Below are 17,264 nucleotides of genomic sequence, written 5' to 3' on the forward strand. Positions count from 1 at the left end.
AGGTCAGTGCACAAAACTATCTGTACAGTAGAAACTAGATCACAGCATTGAGCAGCATTACAAGGGCATTGCTTGTGGTGAGTTCAATTTTTTAAATGTTACATTCAAACACTGCTAGAAACTGTAAGGCTTGAAAAAATAAAGGTTTAACTTTGCAGATACAATGAGAGCAGTGAACAGAAACCTTCTCACAGGCTGAATATGTCTACAGAATGTTATCTTCTCTGAGCCTCCCAGAGCAGCATGGATTTATATTTAATAACCTGAAACCAAGCTCACATAAACTGGCATTTCATATTTTCCATACATACTACATACTTCATATTTGTGTTACACACAAATAATAGTAAAAAGAGTGTTTTTTGTCTCTGCAGATTCCAAGTCTCTTGTGTTTGAAGTAAATCTGTGGGTGTTAGTTTGAAGTGCAGTGTGTTGTGACAAAAATCAATTTTAATAAAAAATCCTATCATCTGAGTAGCTGTTAAAGGCTCAATGAAGTAAAACCTTCCAGCATTTCTCAAGAAACAAGTTGAAAGAGAAGACAGATAAAAGAACCTTAATTTGAGAAGCAGAACAATATTTTTCTTTTCAAGCCTTCCTGAGAATCACCTTGAGCCTCTTCAAATTCCTCATATGATGTCCAGATTTGGAACAACACATTTTTTTGTTTTGTTTTTACAATTTAACTGAACTGACACTCTGATTTAACTGTGTTTTGTCATCTTTTTTTTCTTGGAATACTTTGTCTGCAAAATGCTGCTAATTAAACATTTAGCACAACATTTACTAAAATCAGCCGTTCACAACACATCAGCTACAGTGATACCAGTTTAGATCCAGTAGGCCTACTGTATTGTGTTATCAATACAGTTTCATTCAAAGGGGTATTTTTCTATGAATTTATACAATTGTGGAGGTTGCTTTTAAATTGCTTCATCTGCACAATGGAGCATATTTATAGGGTTAAGTGCAAATATTCTATCATGTACGTACCATTCTTTTGTTATACCCCTGAAACAAATGATGATTGGATCACATTATGTGGGTTATGGTGGCATAGTTTTCATGCTTCTTACACTCTAGCATTCTGCCTAGTGAACACAGCCTTTAATTCATTCATTTAATTCTTTTTTAATTTGATTTATTAATTGAAGATGATTAATACAATGGCCTTGAAGTCAATGTCCTCACCTGCTCTTGCACTGAGATGCTGTGCAGTGTAGACCAGGATGCCCTCTGGTGACAAAGGCTGGAACTGCAGCTGCAAAACAGTCCTGTGTCTAATGCTCATCGGTGGGAAAGACATCCATGAAGACAGGTTCCCGCTGAAGAATGGATCACTGATGGTCACAGCTGAACGGGCAAAACAACACAGCTGTTAATAATTGAACAGCGGTGGTCTCGTCTTATGAGATAAATAAGTAAAGAATCTAATGATGCAGTTTGTGTTCAGTGATGCAACCTTGCTCGCAGTAGAGCCCTGCAGTCCCGAGGGGGCACTGGCAGGTATATCCACTTGGGAGAGGGATGCAGGTGGAGCCGTGGGCGCACAGAGGAGGGGGACTGTGCTCCACATCACACACAGACACGGTCTCGGAACAGAGCGCTCCCTTCCATCCAAATGGGCACTGGCAACTGCAGACGGACACAATCAGACGCTGTGAGGAGCTTGTAAACACCAGCGTTTCCTTTCGCCATAGTTGCACTGTGTAACCGATTCTCTGTAGGTTATTGTTGTCTAGTCACAACACAGCATATCAGAGCCTTCGGGTAAAGGCCACTCAACAATGAGGCCTTTATGTGTTATTCATGAGTGGAATCATTAAAAATAATCAGAAAACAAAATCCAAATATTTGTTTATATTTTCCCCACTTACTACACAGATGAGCCAGAGTCCACACATGTTCCCCCGTTCCTGCAGCGAATATGATCACACGGCGTGACTCCACATTGACCCACACTGCGCCCGAAGGCAGGATGTCCCACAGGCTGTCCCAGCACTTGGAACTTTCTGTCTCTTCTTGTTCGAAACTGCACATCAAAAATGCACCCTTTTGAAAAGAACAAACACATCAGCAGCCAAAAACTGAACGTCAGTGGGATATCATTCGTTTATCTGGAAGAGGATTATCAGAGGAAACAACAATCCTTTGTTTTTCTTTGTACCACAACCAAAGGTGCACACGCTAAAAATGTGATTAGGATCTGAATTCAGTTTCCTGCTCAAATAAGGCCAATAAAAAGGAAAAAAAAACATTTCTCATAATGTGTGCAGTGTTGGAGACAAATCCCTTTGATTGTTGTTTATTTTATCATGTGACAACACAGGGTTTTCTATCAAAGATACATACTTAAATCTGCACATCTTTATTCAATGCTGAATTTGAATTTGATGGAATAAAGTCTCTGCAGCTCACACTCAAGATTTCAGAGGTTTAGAATCCAAATGTCACCCCCCCATCCTGTCATCACGCACCCCCCTCATCATATTTGCTTTTTTGCTTTCATAATTCAATTTTATCAAGACAATATTTGCTTTGGCCCTGTACCTGCAGCACACTGGGCCTTCTATAAATACAAGGCCTGAGCACAAGCCTTGTAGTCATCTGCACATGCAGACTCCCTTCTCTCTGCTGCATTAGTCATTGGCATAAACAGGATGCAGGGGAAATGTCATGCTCATTCATGAATATTCATGGCATGATGCTGTCTACTTGGCAGACTCAAGTGATGGTTGCGGTGCTGCAAACACAGACCACTGAAAAGCGGAGCAGATTTATAAGGAAGATTACAAAAGCTGGTTATTTTTGTTTTGGCTGCACACTTCGACTCCTGTAAGAGAACCAATAAACCTGATGCTGACAATTATACCTTAGAGAAAATGTGCTGTGAATCTGTTCTTGTAGGAGACATTCTTTAACAAAACTTTCAGCTTGTTCCTTGAATAATATTTTTCTCCCAAAGTCTTTATGGTAATATTTGAGAATGTAGAAAACTGACTGCGGTTCAACAGGTTCAAGAGCTCTTTCAACAAATGAGTGCATCAAAGCAGCATGAAATTTAAATAGACAAACACAAACTTCCCTGTTCTATAACGTCTTGTTATTTGATCAACAGCTTAAACTGGCTAACTGATTTATTTTTTTCTTTTCCCCAGCAGCCACAGTGCCTCCTCTACCACCTTTCCACAGGGGAGTGAGGATCTGTTGATAACTGGGAGTGAAGTGCATTATCAGTGTGTTCACTGCCAGCCATCATGATTAGGGCTCGAGGAAGGTCACACAGATCTGATTAGACGCTCATGAGTTCTCATTACATCCCGAGCAGAAAGGTTATGGTTCCACCAGTGTCGCCGGGCTCAGGTAGTGCTTACCAACACTGTGGACTGTGGAGGGGTCTGATACAGGCTGGGTGGAGTGATGCTTTACCACAACTGATTTAATATTAGAAGCCTTTTGTTGGTGAGCAGAAAAAATGAATTATATGATGGTAAATAAGCAAACACACAGGATCACCCCCCAGTCTTTGAACATGAAAAGCTGTTGTTCACCTCAAATGGATCAGCCATGACATTTATAATAACAAGCTTCATTGCAATAGTGCAGAGACTGCTGAATATGGTTATGATGATATTCATAGCTGTTGTCATTATTACGGTTATGGCAATTTTGCTCCACAGCTCAGCACATTAGCAGCCACAATGAATGCCCTGCAGAATACATTCCTACACCTGAAGGAGAGCGTCGATGATGCTGATGATGACAAAGATTATTTGTATGGCACCCTTGTTCAAGTGACCTATCAGCTGTGGAATAGATTTGCACCAAACGCACAACTGTGGGGGGTGTGAAGTCATTAAAGGGCACAGATACAATCAACCTCAAAGCTCTGCTCCGGTCTGAGCCTGTTACTCCCTTTTCATTACACACCTTCCCCTCGTCTTACAAAGAGACAGGGATCCTGAGAGAAACTCCCAGCCCCCAGTACTCTTACTGCAGACAACAGTGTTGGGTTGTAATGAAGCTGTACAAGTCTTACCCTGAAAGCCTTGCCGGAACCTGGAGCCAAGTGGGAGTAGCTCTGGGGTGTACTCATTATATCCACCTACAAAGAGCTGGTTGAAAACATTGAGGCCCACCAGAGGTCCCGGAGACGATCCCGTCCTGTTACGTTGTCCATCAAGCTGAGAAAGACATAGTCGAAATGTCAATACTAAAGCTGGAGCCTTACATCAGTAAGCGTCAGAGTGGGGGCACAATTCATTTATAAGTCTGGCAAGCAAGGCTGACAAAATGTATGACCTTGGATTGATCACTGAGTTATTCAGCCTGCGTCCACTTATTATCCACAGTAGCTGCTACAGTGCAGTTCTGTGCTTTTGCCTCTGAAAAGACAGAAATTCTTCGAAGCATTGACCCCCTTGGGACCTCTGGGCCTTCGGCTGACTCTATAGCATCTGAATGCTTCTGCACATTTTCCGACCACACTTACATTAGAGGAACATCCTGTTCTACCTGATCATTGGACAGAAACAATCTGGAACCTGAGGTGTTCTGAGAAAACACTCACCTCACTGTAGCACTATTTAGCAGCCTACACCACCCACACCAGGAACAGTGTGGTAGAGGGGGCACAGGGCCATTTGATGAGATCAAATGAGGGAATATTGTTTAGAACAGTGGATCCAACATATTATATATATATTTATATCTTTATAGACAGTAGCTCTGCATGCACCTTTGCTGCTGGTTAGATGCTAAACTGTACAAACAATTTATCTGCAGTGGCATACACTCTATGTATTGACAAAGTTGAATCTACTCTATTGTAAGGAAACATCTCATCACAGGTTGGTGCTTTACTAGTTGCTTTCCTATAAATTATCAGTATATGTGAACAGTATGTATGATAACCTTTTTGATTTTCAAAAACAACACTTTTCCAATTATCCACTCACCTTCAGCCATCCTGTTTTCTTGGACCTTCCAAATGTAACAGTGTGAATGTTGATCTGGGGGTTCAGTCGATCGCTGACTATGGTCGCTACACCTGATCCGAGGTTGAATTTGTGCATAACTCGGCCATTTCGTATCCCCAAAACAAGAAAGTCGTCACCATCGTTCCCTGCAAAACATGGAAAAATATCTTTTTCATTGCCACAACAGTCTTGAAATATAAATAGAGAATAAAGAATACAAAAGGCTTTGAAAATAAACAGAATAAAAAACATACCAAAATCAAATACAGTCATGCTTCCACTTAACATTACATCTTTGGCAAACATTTATAATAAATAATACATTTGTACACTTAAGGAGGGAATTTACATTACCATGTATTTTATTATATATTTTGCATCACTACTTGTTTAATTTAATGTAACTAGATGAGTACCATCAAAAGAATGAACTCTGCTCCACTCCATGTTGGTGGGTGCTACAAGAAGCTACTTCATTAAACCAATTATCATGTGAAGTGTTCATATTTTATCTGTTCATATGTTGTGTCTTTGAATTTGCACCATTTCCAACGCTGCTGCTCACTCTCCTGACAAGTGTTTCATTATTCATATTGCTCTTGTTTTGTTTTTGCCTCCACCATGATGAATTGAATTCTCAAGAGAAAACAAGTGCGGGAGATCCACAAGATCTTCCATCTTTTTCTTTTTTCTTTTTTTTTTAATCTCTCCTTCTCCTCCTATTGATGAAAGATGCTGGAAACAATGACACACGTTGGTTACCTGCTACCAAACCTGACCCCCACAGGAAGGAGATCCTAATTTATCGTGATGGCTGCTGACAGCATCACAGAGCACCTACGCCTCAAAGTCTGTTTAAGGCAATTAACACTAATACTTTTGAGATGCTTGGCTCACATGTTTATTTTATTCTATCAAAGCCAACATGCTTCTATTTGAAAGTCATGAACAATAACAGTTAAGCTGGAAGTCAACTAATTGCTGGACGGCAGGAAGGACTCATTATTAATGTCTCAAAATCTGCCAAGGAAGAAAATCCTTAGTGAATCTTCTTGATTAGAGGATCTCAGAACAGAGAGGAAATCTATTAGATAGCGCATTAACATACACAGCGGGTGAAACCTCTCAAAACAGCAATTGCGTTTCCTTTAAAATCCCTAATGAAGTTTGACAACGCAAATTCAACTAAGGAGCCATCTCAGAGTTGTTTTTCTCTTTTCATTTGACCGAAAGAATTATTTTAAATTGCTGTGCAGTGTGTCTGGATTGAGCTCACCTTGTCCTTTATGCCCAGCGAACAGGATCAGGTTGTCTTTCACAGCGGATGAATTGCTGGCGAGCGTGAACTTCAGCTTGAACTCGTAGAAGAGACTGAGGCTCGGGATGGAGGAATAAGCCACGAAGGAGGTGTAACCAAACTCATCACTTCCGCTGAATCTGGCACGGGTTATGTTGATGGCTGCGTAAAAAAAAGACACATTTAAAAGATCACATTTGTGCTAAAATGTGAATTAAGGGGGGCTGATTCATCATCTCCCTCGCAGGTTACCAAAAGATGGCACTATTGCTACATAATACAAAACAGGGGTTAGTGAAACGTTTTCTTTTCTGAATGCTATTAGATGATGACCTGTTTTCAAATACTATCACCTCTTCAGTCCTTTTCTATTTTCATTAGTAGCTGTTTAGGAAGGGTTCTGGCAAGAAAGCATCGCTTCATACCCGGTGTTCACCAGGGTAGCACAATAATCCTAGTGATTCAATTACAATCTCAAGTTTACTTATTCAGAACGCATGGTTGATTCAATAATGCTCTCTCATGTATTCCATCTCAGCGTACCCATCTACTTGATTTTACACCAGGGACTCAATGTAAATTTCCCCCTCCCGCTCATTCAAAATTACATGCTGCTCCATGTGTGTATATCTTTGTGTGTGTGTGTGTGTTTTCTTTTTACAAACCAGTGAGGATTTAGACACATAACTGCTCTTCTTCACTGCAAACACCTTGCATATTCTTCTGCAGCCCCTGGCGATGGCTAAGAGGGGTTCAGAACTCCCCTCTGCGACTGCCCTCAGCTCAGTTTGGCTGCTAAATTATTAATAAAGTTGGAAAAGCTTCTTTTATCATTTTGAGTCGGGTAGAGCTTTATTTGCCTGTTGTTTCATTGGATGGGCCACAGTCTTACGGAGGCATCTTTATTTTTTAAAGCTGTGGTGTGGTTGAATTAATCATAGACATGATGATCTTTCTGTTCTGTTATAGCAACTGAGGTGTGTGTGTATGAGTGTGTGTATGAGTGTGTGCACTTCTCCTGCAGGTGCAGATGAGATAAGGATGTATAAACCATCATAATAAAATTAAATAACTCGAATTATGTTTATGGATGAGCTATTTACTGATCTAAACTGATATTAGCTAATTTTGGATGAGCGAGGATTAATACAAAATTCTATTAACTTTGTGTGATATGAAGCAACTGTTGGTAACTGTTTTACTCTGCATAATATTTGATCTTGTAATTACATAATTTTATCAGAATTTCTTTTGAAAACTGATTTATTCATACACTTATTTTGAATTCCTATTAACACTTGTCATATTACATAATGAATGAACCTAATAACACAAACTGTGCTATCTATTTAAATCCAAGAAATAGCTCTTTGTGAGAATTGTAGTTCACATTTTACACTTCATTTTGACAGCTTGTTGTTGCTATAGGAGGTATAATTGGAACCTACAGTTTTGTCACCGAGTGAGGGGCAGGGAAGGAGAGAGGAGTCATTGTATGTGTCGATCATGTGAAATTTCAAATACAAAATTCTCCATCTACATGAAATCAACAGATACTGACAAAATGTTGTTCCATGATCTGAATTACAGAATATATCTGTAGGGTTTGTTACTTATCCAACGCCTCATTGAACACATGTGAGCACTGTTTTCAGATGAGCAGAGAAAATAATAATAAAAGCCATTTTTACAGGTATACATGTGTGCTCTTACTCAATAGTTTCTGTTGGCCAACTCATCCTTGTGCAACACTTTGAAATATGGCTCAGTGCCGGCGAAGGTAGTGGTTACAAAACATTAACAAAAAAGCTGCCTCATGGGCTGCCTCTCCAAGGAAGTGAAATAATATGGTCTTTCCACTTTCCTGGGTATTTGTGTAATATGGTGCAATAGAATGGGAGCGGCAGAAGAAAAACAGAATGACATTTGGCACCCAGTTGTAAAATGCATTCTGACATACAGTGCATGTACATAGTGGGCACAGAGCAGCTGGAAAACAACACATCTCCTAAGTTAGATGTGCTGCATGCAGTAAACTATTACATTCTTCTCAGTCTCAAAACAATGCAAGGTTAACAGAAATTTGACTAGATCAATACTAAACAGATGTGCTGATGCAGAGTAATGCTAGTGTTTCAGTGTTTAAGCACAAACATCGACTCCTTTGAGATTGTATGAAATGAAATGTATCTATGAAAATATATTGCGCTAAAAACAGATTGCATTACATAATTTCACATCTACACTTGGCTGTTTGTGTGTTTTGCAATTCAACTGTTAAAGCAGTGTTAGCATTATTTTTCTTGCTTTGTGCACTCAGACTTGACAGCATTAATTTGAAATTAAAATGATAATCGCATTTGCAAGTCATGGAACTGCACTAGCATTACTGTACACCTCACATGCAGCATATTGTTTTCAGTAATCTATTAATTCTTAAATGAATCTTTAACAGGAGGTGTGGGCAAGTTGTGTACAAAGGTAGACCATTAATAATTCTGAGTGAAGTTCTCTTAAATATCCATTAATGTTTCACGAGCTTAAGACTTGAGGCACCAATACCACTTCCTAGTCTTCCCTTTCCTCTATTTCCTGAGTGTTCACAGACCAACTAACCTTGCCCACATGGAAATAAAGAACTGAAAGTATTATATTAAGAAACAAAAACATCTCTGTTTCAAGTTGAGGTTACACTCAGATAGAAAATAATAATAAAAAAGAGATAATTACCACACTCTCAATGACAGTATTTTGCTAAGGATAAAACATGAGAAAAGTTATATAGTAACAAATACAAAAGAGCCCTGTGAGGCAGAGGGACTTTAGGAGTTATCACTTTTGACTCTGATCTAATCTGATGATATCAGGATTAAAATTCAAATGCCAGCCATATACAGAGTGTGACACTGAAAGGTTAGATTACTCTGTTTGGTATGTGGGTGCTGAGACTTTGACAGGGACTGTGGCATGGCAGAGCCACTTATATGCCAAGCACCCTGCTGCTCCTACAGTCAGTTCAGTCAAGCAAAACTCTTTGTTTCTGTGAACCACAGTCAGTGAGGGCTGCGTTTATATGGTATTTTCTATTTAGAAAATAAAATGTTTAAAAATAGAAAATCATCACTTTTTATCATGCTGCATTGATGGAGTGTTGGAAAAAAGTTAGTTTCCAATCTCAAAAATGAATGTGTATATGCACCTTCAAGTCGGAACAGCAGCTAGGAAAGTATGGCTAGGTAAAATAGGTTACTGGGGAAGTAATTCATAGTTAATTCATAATTCACAAGTCAATTAGTTGGTAATTAGGAAAAAAAATGTTGTTGATGTCATGTGAGAAACATGGCACATGCAAGTAGGCTGGGCTGATGGTGAGAAGATTTGGCTAAAAGAGAAAATCCTTCCCCACATGGACACATGGGAAGAGCAACTTCCTGGGGTAGTTTAGCCTACATAAGCTAACTACTCTGACACAACATGGTGATGTTTGGAGGGCAAAATATTTACCACGTTCACTATAGCTATTTATCTTTTGCATGTCAGAAACATTTGGATAACACAAATCATAGTAGGCTATTAGTAGCAGAATAACAACTCAAGAAAACATCCAAAGAAACCAGCTCAAGTTTGTAAGATGTTTCAGTTTGGACCCCCAGATGCATGTAAATCACAGCATAGTAACAGTCAAGAATTGGCCAATATATGATGTTCATGTCTTCTATCACAGGAACTATTTTTAGTGTTACTGTTCATACATCTTCCATGTCAACATAAACAGCTGTTGACTAACCAGTCCTGTTAGAGCTGCAGACATGGTTGCGTTAACAAGACAAGAGGTTATAAAATTTCCTCTGAGCAGCACTACTTCTTCAGGGCAGACTAGACAAAACAGTGACTCGGTATTGGAAAATGACTCGGGTGTGACAAAGTGTGTGGAACAGACTAAATAAAGTAGCATAATAGAAAGAAAGGCAAACAAGAGGGTTGCTTTTCTCCACTGGAGACAGCTGTTGATGAGGAATGAACTTTGATGCTGAACTTACAATGTTCCTCTTGGCTGCAAAATAACAGCTGTTAATGCAAATGTAGCAAAAAAAGAAGAAGAAAAAAAGACCTAAAAAATAATAACTCATTTAGCCAGTTAACTGCTGGTTAATGGCTTGGGCTGAGGTGGAGCTAATTAATACACTTTTATTTCAATTTATTCCAAAATTTCAATAATTATGTATAGATCCATTTCGTTCCCATTGTTATATATCTGCATGAGTAATAGCCTGTGAACTGATTTGAACTTGAGGGTCAAAATGCTAACAGCTCAGATATTATCATTAGCTAATAGCTGTGGTTAGCCAGTCAGCATTTTATGTCCCTTGATCAAATCTCTCTCGCTCTCTCTCTCTCTCTTTTTTTTTTTTTTATAGCTGTGGAGTTATGTGATAGAAATAGAAAGTGAATGTATGCCCGGTTATTATGTTAAACAGCAGCCTATAATGAGAGGGAAAGTAAGTGACCACAGACAGGCAGACATGACAGCAAGCTAGCTTATTAACATCTCTGGTAGTGTGCGAAACGAACACATTCACACAAGAGCACAGCACCCTGGCACTTTTAGAGGAAAAACATCATCAATAAAAGTTACTTTGAATCACACTAGTGAAATTAAAGCTATTTGGAGTGAAGATCTTATGAAGTAAAAAGAGTCTTTTGGAATATTCAGCAAAGCAGATGTGAGTTTTGCTTTGATTATCGGACTATGGCTGCAGGAAGACATTTCTGCTTTTTCAGCAGAATTCAGTTTCATTAATCCCTTTACTTAACAACAGGCTCTCATTCTGCCAACTGCTCAAGGCTCTCATTCACCAACTGTTTGCAGATCAGCCCCTTAATAAAGCTGCTAAATGTACGCAGCGTTGCTCTGAGTGGGGCTGCTCTTTGTAACACTCACGTTCATCACACAGAAGACCTTGTCTTCCGTAGGGGCAGAGGCACACGGCCTCCAGTGGCGACTTTGGGATGCATGTAGCTCCATGACCACAGGGGTTGCGCTCACAGGCAGTGAACTGGCACAGCCGGCCTGTGTAGAGCGGGGGGCACTCGCAGAACCAGTCCTCAGCATCACTAAACATGTATACATAGAGGGAGACATCATTAGGCCAGAGGTGAAAATGGACCATGACATTGTAGCAACATGTGCAGGTGTTCTACAAGCTCACACGGCCTGCTGATCACACTGGGAGAGAGCTTTACGGATGAAATAACCTCCCCTGGAAAGATTTGAAAACATGTTAAGAGTAAATGTTGCCATCTTGGAAATGACTTCACGTGTCTTTTTGTGAAAGTAAACACACGCATCCGGAAAAATAACAGCAGAAAGCAAATGATTAGTAACATCTCAGGAAACAAGACTGTCTCCTTCCCTCGATTCATATCCTACGTGCGATTCCTCTCTTGGCAAGAAGAGGAGGGTGATCTAGCATGCAAAGTAATATCCAGACAAGGATTTTATAAAATGCTCCACGATGTGCGCAACTTTGAAAGGTATAATATCTGATAGAAGCATCGTTGGGGTTTCAAATCTATAAATTAATAATGTGTTTTGAGCAGCAGCACTGCAGGATGTATCCTCCTTGCTCCTTGGAAAACTGGCTTCTTGAAATGAAATATTTACATTCTGTCACCATAGTTGAGCATTGTTAGATATGACTTTATTGGAGGTAGCTACGAAAGATACTGCACAATGCAGTAAAAATTTCTAGGGTATGGTTATTAACAGGCTGCTAATGTCAATTTCAAGACGTTTTAAGGCACAAGCGTGCACCCCGTCTCTCCCAATTGTGGCCGTTATTTTCAAGATAACAGTCACAGATGGAAATTGTCCCGCATTGAACAGAGCTGCCATTGTCGTTTGTAGTATAAGGTTTGACAACCTGCAAGAGGAAGAATCAAATATTTAGCGCAGCACCTCCTGGTTGTGTTTCAGAGCTTTGAGTGCTGCTAATTTGTCCCCTCGCATTGTCAGTTAGTGTTTGCGTTTAAATGTCGGTGACACACACAGACACACATGGCGTGGATTTTCTTCCAGATGCTCAAAAAAAAGAGAGAAAAAAACCCAAGCAGGTTAGGTGAATAAGGGTGACACTCTAAATTGCTCGTAGGTGTGAATGCATGTGTGAATGTGTCTGTCTGTGTATTTTGGTTGTGACAGACTGACTATTTGGCCTTGCCATCATATTCCAGCGCATGTATAGAAAATGTATACATGAACGGATGGATGCATGCTGTAAATATTTCAGATGACTAATTGGACTATAAATGAATGCTATAAAATGTGACTATGCTTATTAACACTGAATCCGTGCAATTTTAAACCTGCCTCAGTGAGAACAATTCGGTGGTGGTTGTGGTTTGGTTGAGGAGGGATTTATTTATTCATGTCTTTTTACATAAAATATTTCAGTTCAAGTACAGCAGAGCGGGAGGAAGATACACAAACACAGACACACACACACAAAAACAAACAGCTCATGATGCAAAGGAAAACACGACAAAGCCACGCAACAAGATTGACCTTGAAACAATTCACCACCTTCACTGGGTAAACAACAGTTCTCTCCAGATGTGTTGGGAGCAGATTGTAATTAACAGTCTGGACAAGAATCAGTCGGGTTTGAAGTTTTTGCCTGATGTGTGTGTTTGTTGTGTTGGCTAGGGACACAAATATCTTTGCATTCTCATTGTATAGTGTTGATCCTCAGAGGCATTAAAAGGATGTTAGGGATTGTTAAATCCCCTGTATGTAGTATTTGTGAGTTGTGTATGAATATTTAATCAAACAGTTTATAACACATTTTAATGTACAGTAGTTGTATGAAGGTTTAAAGAGGTTTAATCTACAATATTTATTGACTATTATTATCACATTATTACAGCTGTTTTACTGTAGTATATCTATTGATCCACAAGCCACAGTACTATGTTTATCTGTTTATATACCGGACTTCAAATAAAGTGAACACACTAATGCACAACTTAGTAATATAAAAGATGACAATCCAGTAAAGATACTTTATCAATCTCTTGAAGATAACTCACTACCATATCACAGTGGATATTTCTGACTCCGAAAAGGTAAAGTGTAGATAGACAAGTGGAAGGACCACGATTGAAAACACTTGAGTTTTAATTGGCCTAATCAAAAACCTGATGTGTAGGGTGACAAAAGGTTATTTTAATTTGCTGGAGGCAATCACTTTGATTACTAAATTGTAGTAATGTTTGCAGACTAATTTGAATATGTTAATCACAAACGCATAAAGTTGGTCCTTGCCATATCTCACGCCATTCAAAGGCTGCAGCGCCACAGCACACGCTGCATAAATTATTAAGGGGGACTACATTTTTAATCTAATGAGTACCAGATAAAACAATGAATAATTGACCGGTTAGCTTATGATATCCCTGTCAGCCACTACAATAAGCTATGTGGCCACATGCATTTCTCAAATTTCATCCCTTGTAAGTTATTTACAGAACACTTCTTTTCAAGTGCTTGTTGGTATGCAAATACACTTGAGCAGTAAGGCACTGATGAGGCTCTGCTGCCATGGCAGTCCTCAGTTCTCCGGATGAAAGAATTTAGTCCACTTCATCCTTTGTTAAAATAAAAAAGGACCGCTGGGTTTAGCAGATATTATTTATAGAGAAGTACTGCTTTAGTACTGAAACACCATTTGCTTTCCAGTAGTGTAAACAGCCAATTGGACACTGTTATACTACAGACACTATAGTTCTTAGTTGGTGGGAGGGGAAATCATTTGAATGATGACTTGCTCTCCACTCAATTATTTCTTATTTGAATTTTAATACGAGCAAGTGGATGAAATGGAATTTACACATGGCATTCACCTGACGTACCCAAGCTCCTGTTTGAGCAAATGCCCGTTCGATATTTCCCTGACCTCCTCCAGGCACCCTTGCAAACATTTCTTTGGCAATAAAGAAGGGTGATGTCTGTTAAGTCTCCATCACAGAGTCTTTTGAAACATACTGCCATAGAAAAGAATACTTTAGATGATACTTGAAAAAAAAAATCCTTATAGAGACGGGGCATAAAGCATGAGGGAACTTTTCTCAAGGGATCAGACAATTTTTCTATGGTCCAACCTAGAACACAGTGCGCTCTACAGAAAACTGTGAAAGCTTTTCTCACACACTCAAATACTTATACTCGCAAGCTCAAATGTGACTTTGCAAAAGTGCCACTATTAGTTCAAGATTTATTAACTCCTGATACTTAACATACCTTCTTATGTCTGAGTAATAAAGCTGTTATCAGTGATTGAACTTATCCAAGTTTCAATGGATGATAGAATTTATCTGCCTCAGACATGAATAAGCCTCTTTGATCGGCGAGATTTTCCAAACTATTTCTTTGCTATATGCACAAAACTCATCCACTAGTCAGTCTGCATGCTGTGATGTAACAGTCTCACTGGCTGTCTCTTTCACCAACACACAGGCTGTAAATAGCAAACCCTCATCGAGCCCAATGATGTGAAGTTCTACCTACTTGAATAAACCAGAAGTAGCATTTGCAGAGGAAAAAAAAATCTGGCAAAGTGTTGAGCTGTATTTTTGTTGAAACTAAAACTGCAACAGGGTTTAAAAGGACAAAAGGAAACAACAACAACAACAACAACAAAATAACAGCTTTCACTGACATAACAAAGGGGTGAGAGACAAAAATATACAAAAAACGGAAGGAAACTGTCATTAAGTAATAAATTGCGAGCATGTTGAAGACTGGCTGAGCTGGATGAATACGACCAGGGAAATAATGTGATTTTTTTTCTGTCTTGACTGCACGACATCTCACAGAGCAGAACAGATTCCTTTAACAGGAGATCATAATGTTCTCCACTAAAACCACCTGCTGATGATGATGTGAGCCCACCACACACAAACACTTAGACACACAAATCAGTTACCTTCAGTCTTTGACATAAACCACCACAGAGGGTTGTGAAAAGTGTAATTACTGCTATGTTTTGTTTTCTCACGATCACATAATAATAATTCTTTGGCACTTACAGTACATTGCAAAGAGATATTTGATGTTGACAGATAGTTGTACTGCATTCTTCTGATTGTGTATAATTAACTCTGTGGAATCTTGCACCTTTTACAATAAATACAAGGTGTTGGCCTGTGTTACACTGAGAACAGCAAATAATTATTTTTTGGCTGCTAATAAATTAGGAGACAAAAGACGTTACAGATACAGACTTAAAATTACAAATATAGAGTTTAATGAAATTGTCTCTCATTCACAACGTCAAATAAGAAACCCATTGTATTATTCTCAAGGCTGTAGTCAGTCACATCTCTTGGAACACATGCACACACATACTCCTGCTTTAAACCTTATAAATCCAGATTAAATTTACAACAAAGTGGAGTTTATCTGCTTAAAGGCTAAGGCTGATTCTATAGTGTTTTTAATATCAGCAAATCCCATGAACCAAAACCAAATTGATCCTAAATAGTGCCTGTTTATAAGACTCATATATCATATTCCTCTTTGTCACAGACCTCCACTGTCCAAATCCTACTACAGTACAAACACATCAATGTGCCACATCATTGCACATAGAATGACACCTCTTTTTATTGTTCATAAAAATGGCCTGTAGTGTTCCCTGTAAAGCACTAAGTATTAATATGCTGCTGAAAATAGTCACTAAAATGCATTATTTAGTTCCATTTGATAAAATTTGCTAAAAACCACAGTGCAATTCCTGAGCCCTCTTGAAAAATTAAACTACATTTGTTTAGTGGGAACCAGTGGGCTCGGGGCAAAGTGCCACAGGCAGGTGGAGAAAATGATTTAAAGCATTCAGAGACTGATTAACGCACTGTTGATTTTGACAAAAACAAAAACCTCATCCTTGAAAACTGTCCTTGAAGAAAAGAAAAGCATGGTTACTTTCACTTTACTATTATTTTTACTCACTGCTGCCTAAAGACATTAAAATAACGTGTCTGGAAACCAAAGTGATGGACCTTTTTTCTTTAAGATGTATTTTTTAATTCTTCATCTGGAGTCAATCTGGCCATTTGCAACAGAAAAATCGAATGCAGAAGCATTTCTAGTTCATGTAGGGTGTTCAGTTATGCGTAACTTGTCCCCAATTCACATCAGAAATTGTGAAATTATTACCTAGTTATTTTTAAGCATGTCAAGGTTGCATACAAACTAATTTTTAAAGAAGAAAATGTCTATGTGTATAAAAATAACCAGTATGGACAAAAAATACCCTCACACAGTTGTTTTGAATGCACTTGTCCTCCAAATTTCAAAGACACAAATGTAATAAACTCTATAATGAGCGAGTTCTCAGGAAATATTCTTTAGGGATTGCAATTGCACACAGGATGATATGTTTGTTTCTCTTGGTGAATTAAAATAATTGTATCTTGGACCTTGAGTTATTTTATTGGTACTTTGAAACAAGAATAGCTGGGGCTCTGATTAAGATAAAAATTGGTTTCTCTTTCTTTGTTTAGAACAACGAGAGATTTTACTGTTAAGTGGAATTTGTGCGTCATCGAAGCTGGACCATAGCAAAACAAACATGACACTATCTCTACTGCAGCCAATTAGCAGGAGGGAATTCTGTCTGTTTGAGTTTTGCTCTGTGTGTGTGTGTGTGTATGTATGTGTGTGTATGCAGAATTCAGTCCTTTACTCAGTAACAATGTGGATCTATTTATGTGGGCAAGGAGGTCACAAGATGTCACATTCTGATGCTAAATCAGCAATTTTATATTTACAGTATATGAAAGGTGTTGCTTGATGTCAAACACACACACATTACTGGACTCTTCGGTTCAGTGTCTTTCAGCTCACTGAAGCAGTTGTTTTGGTTCATTATCACTGCTCTCTTAGATGTTTTTTTCTCCCTCTGCAGTCAACTGTTCTTCAGCAAATA

At 38.8% G+C, this 17,264-nt stretch overlaps 1 protein-coding gene across 1 annotated transcript in view; it reads right to left on the bottom strand.

The window, feature by feature from the left end:
- The window catches only part of eys (EGF-like photoreceptor maintenance factor), a 158,693-nt gene that overhangs the window by 1,568 nt on the left and 139,861 nt on the right, over positions 1–17,264 (bottom strand). The window contains exons 44-50 of the mRNA XM_085800277.1: positions 11,219–11,391; positions 6,256–6,438; positions 4,959–5,125; positions 4,040–4,184; positions 1,878–2,052; positions 1,463–1,635; positions 1,192–1,353 (exon numbers count right to left, since the gene is read on the bottom strand). Coding sequence (XP_085656403.1) covers positions 1,192–1,353; positions 1,463–1,635; positions 1,878–2,052; positions 4,040–4,184; positions 4,959–5,125; positions 6,256–6,438; positions 11,219–11,391 — 1,178 coding nt within the window. The remainder of the gene's footprint in view (positions 1–1,191; positions 1,354–1,462; positions 1,636–1,877; positions 2,053–4,039; positions 4,185–4,958; positions 5,126–6,255; positions 6,439–11,218; positions 11,392–17,264) is intronic.

This window comes from Trachurus japonicus, chromosome 15 (assembly GCF_045865225.1).
Source record: "Trachurus japonicus isolate A0001 chromosome 15, Traja_1.0".
Taxonomy (NCBI): domain Eukaryota; kingdom Metazoa; phylum Chordata; class Actinopteri; order Carangiformes; family Carangidae; genus Trachurus; species Trachurus japonicus.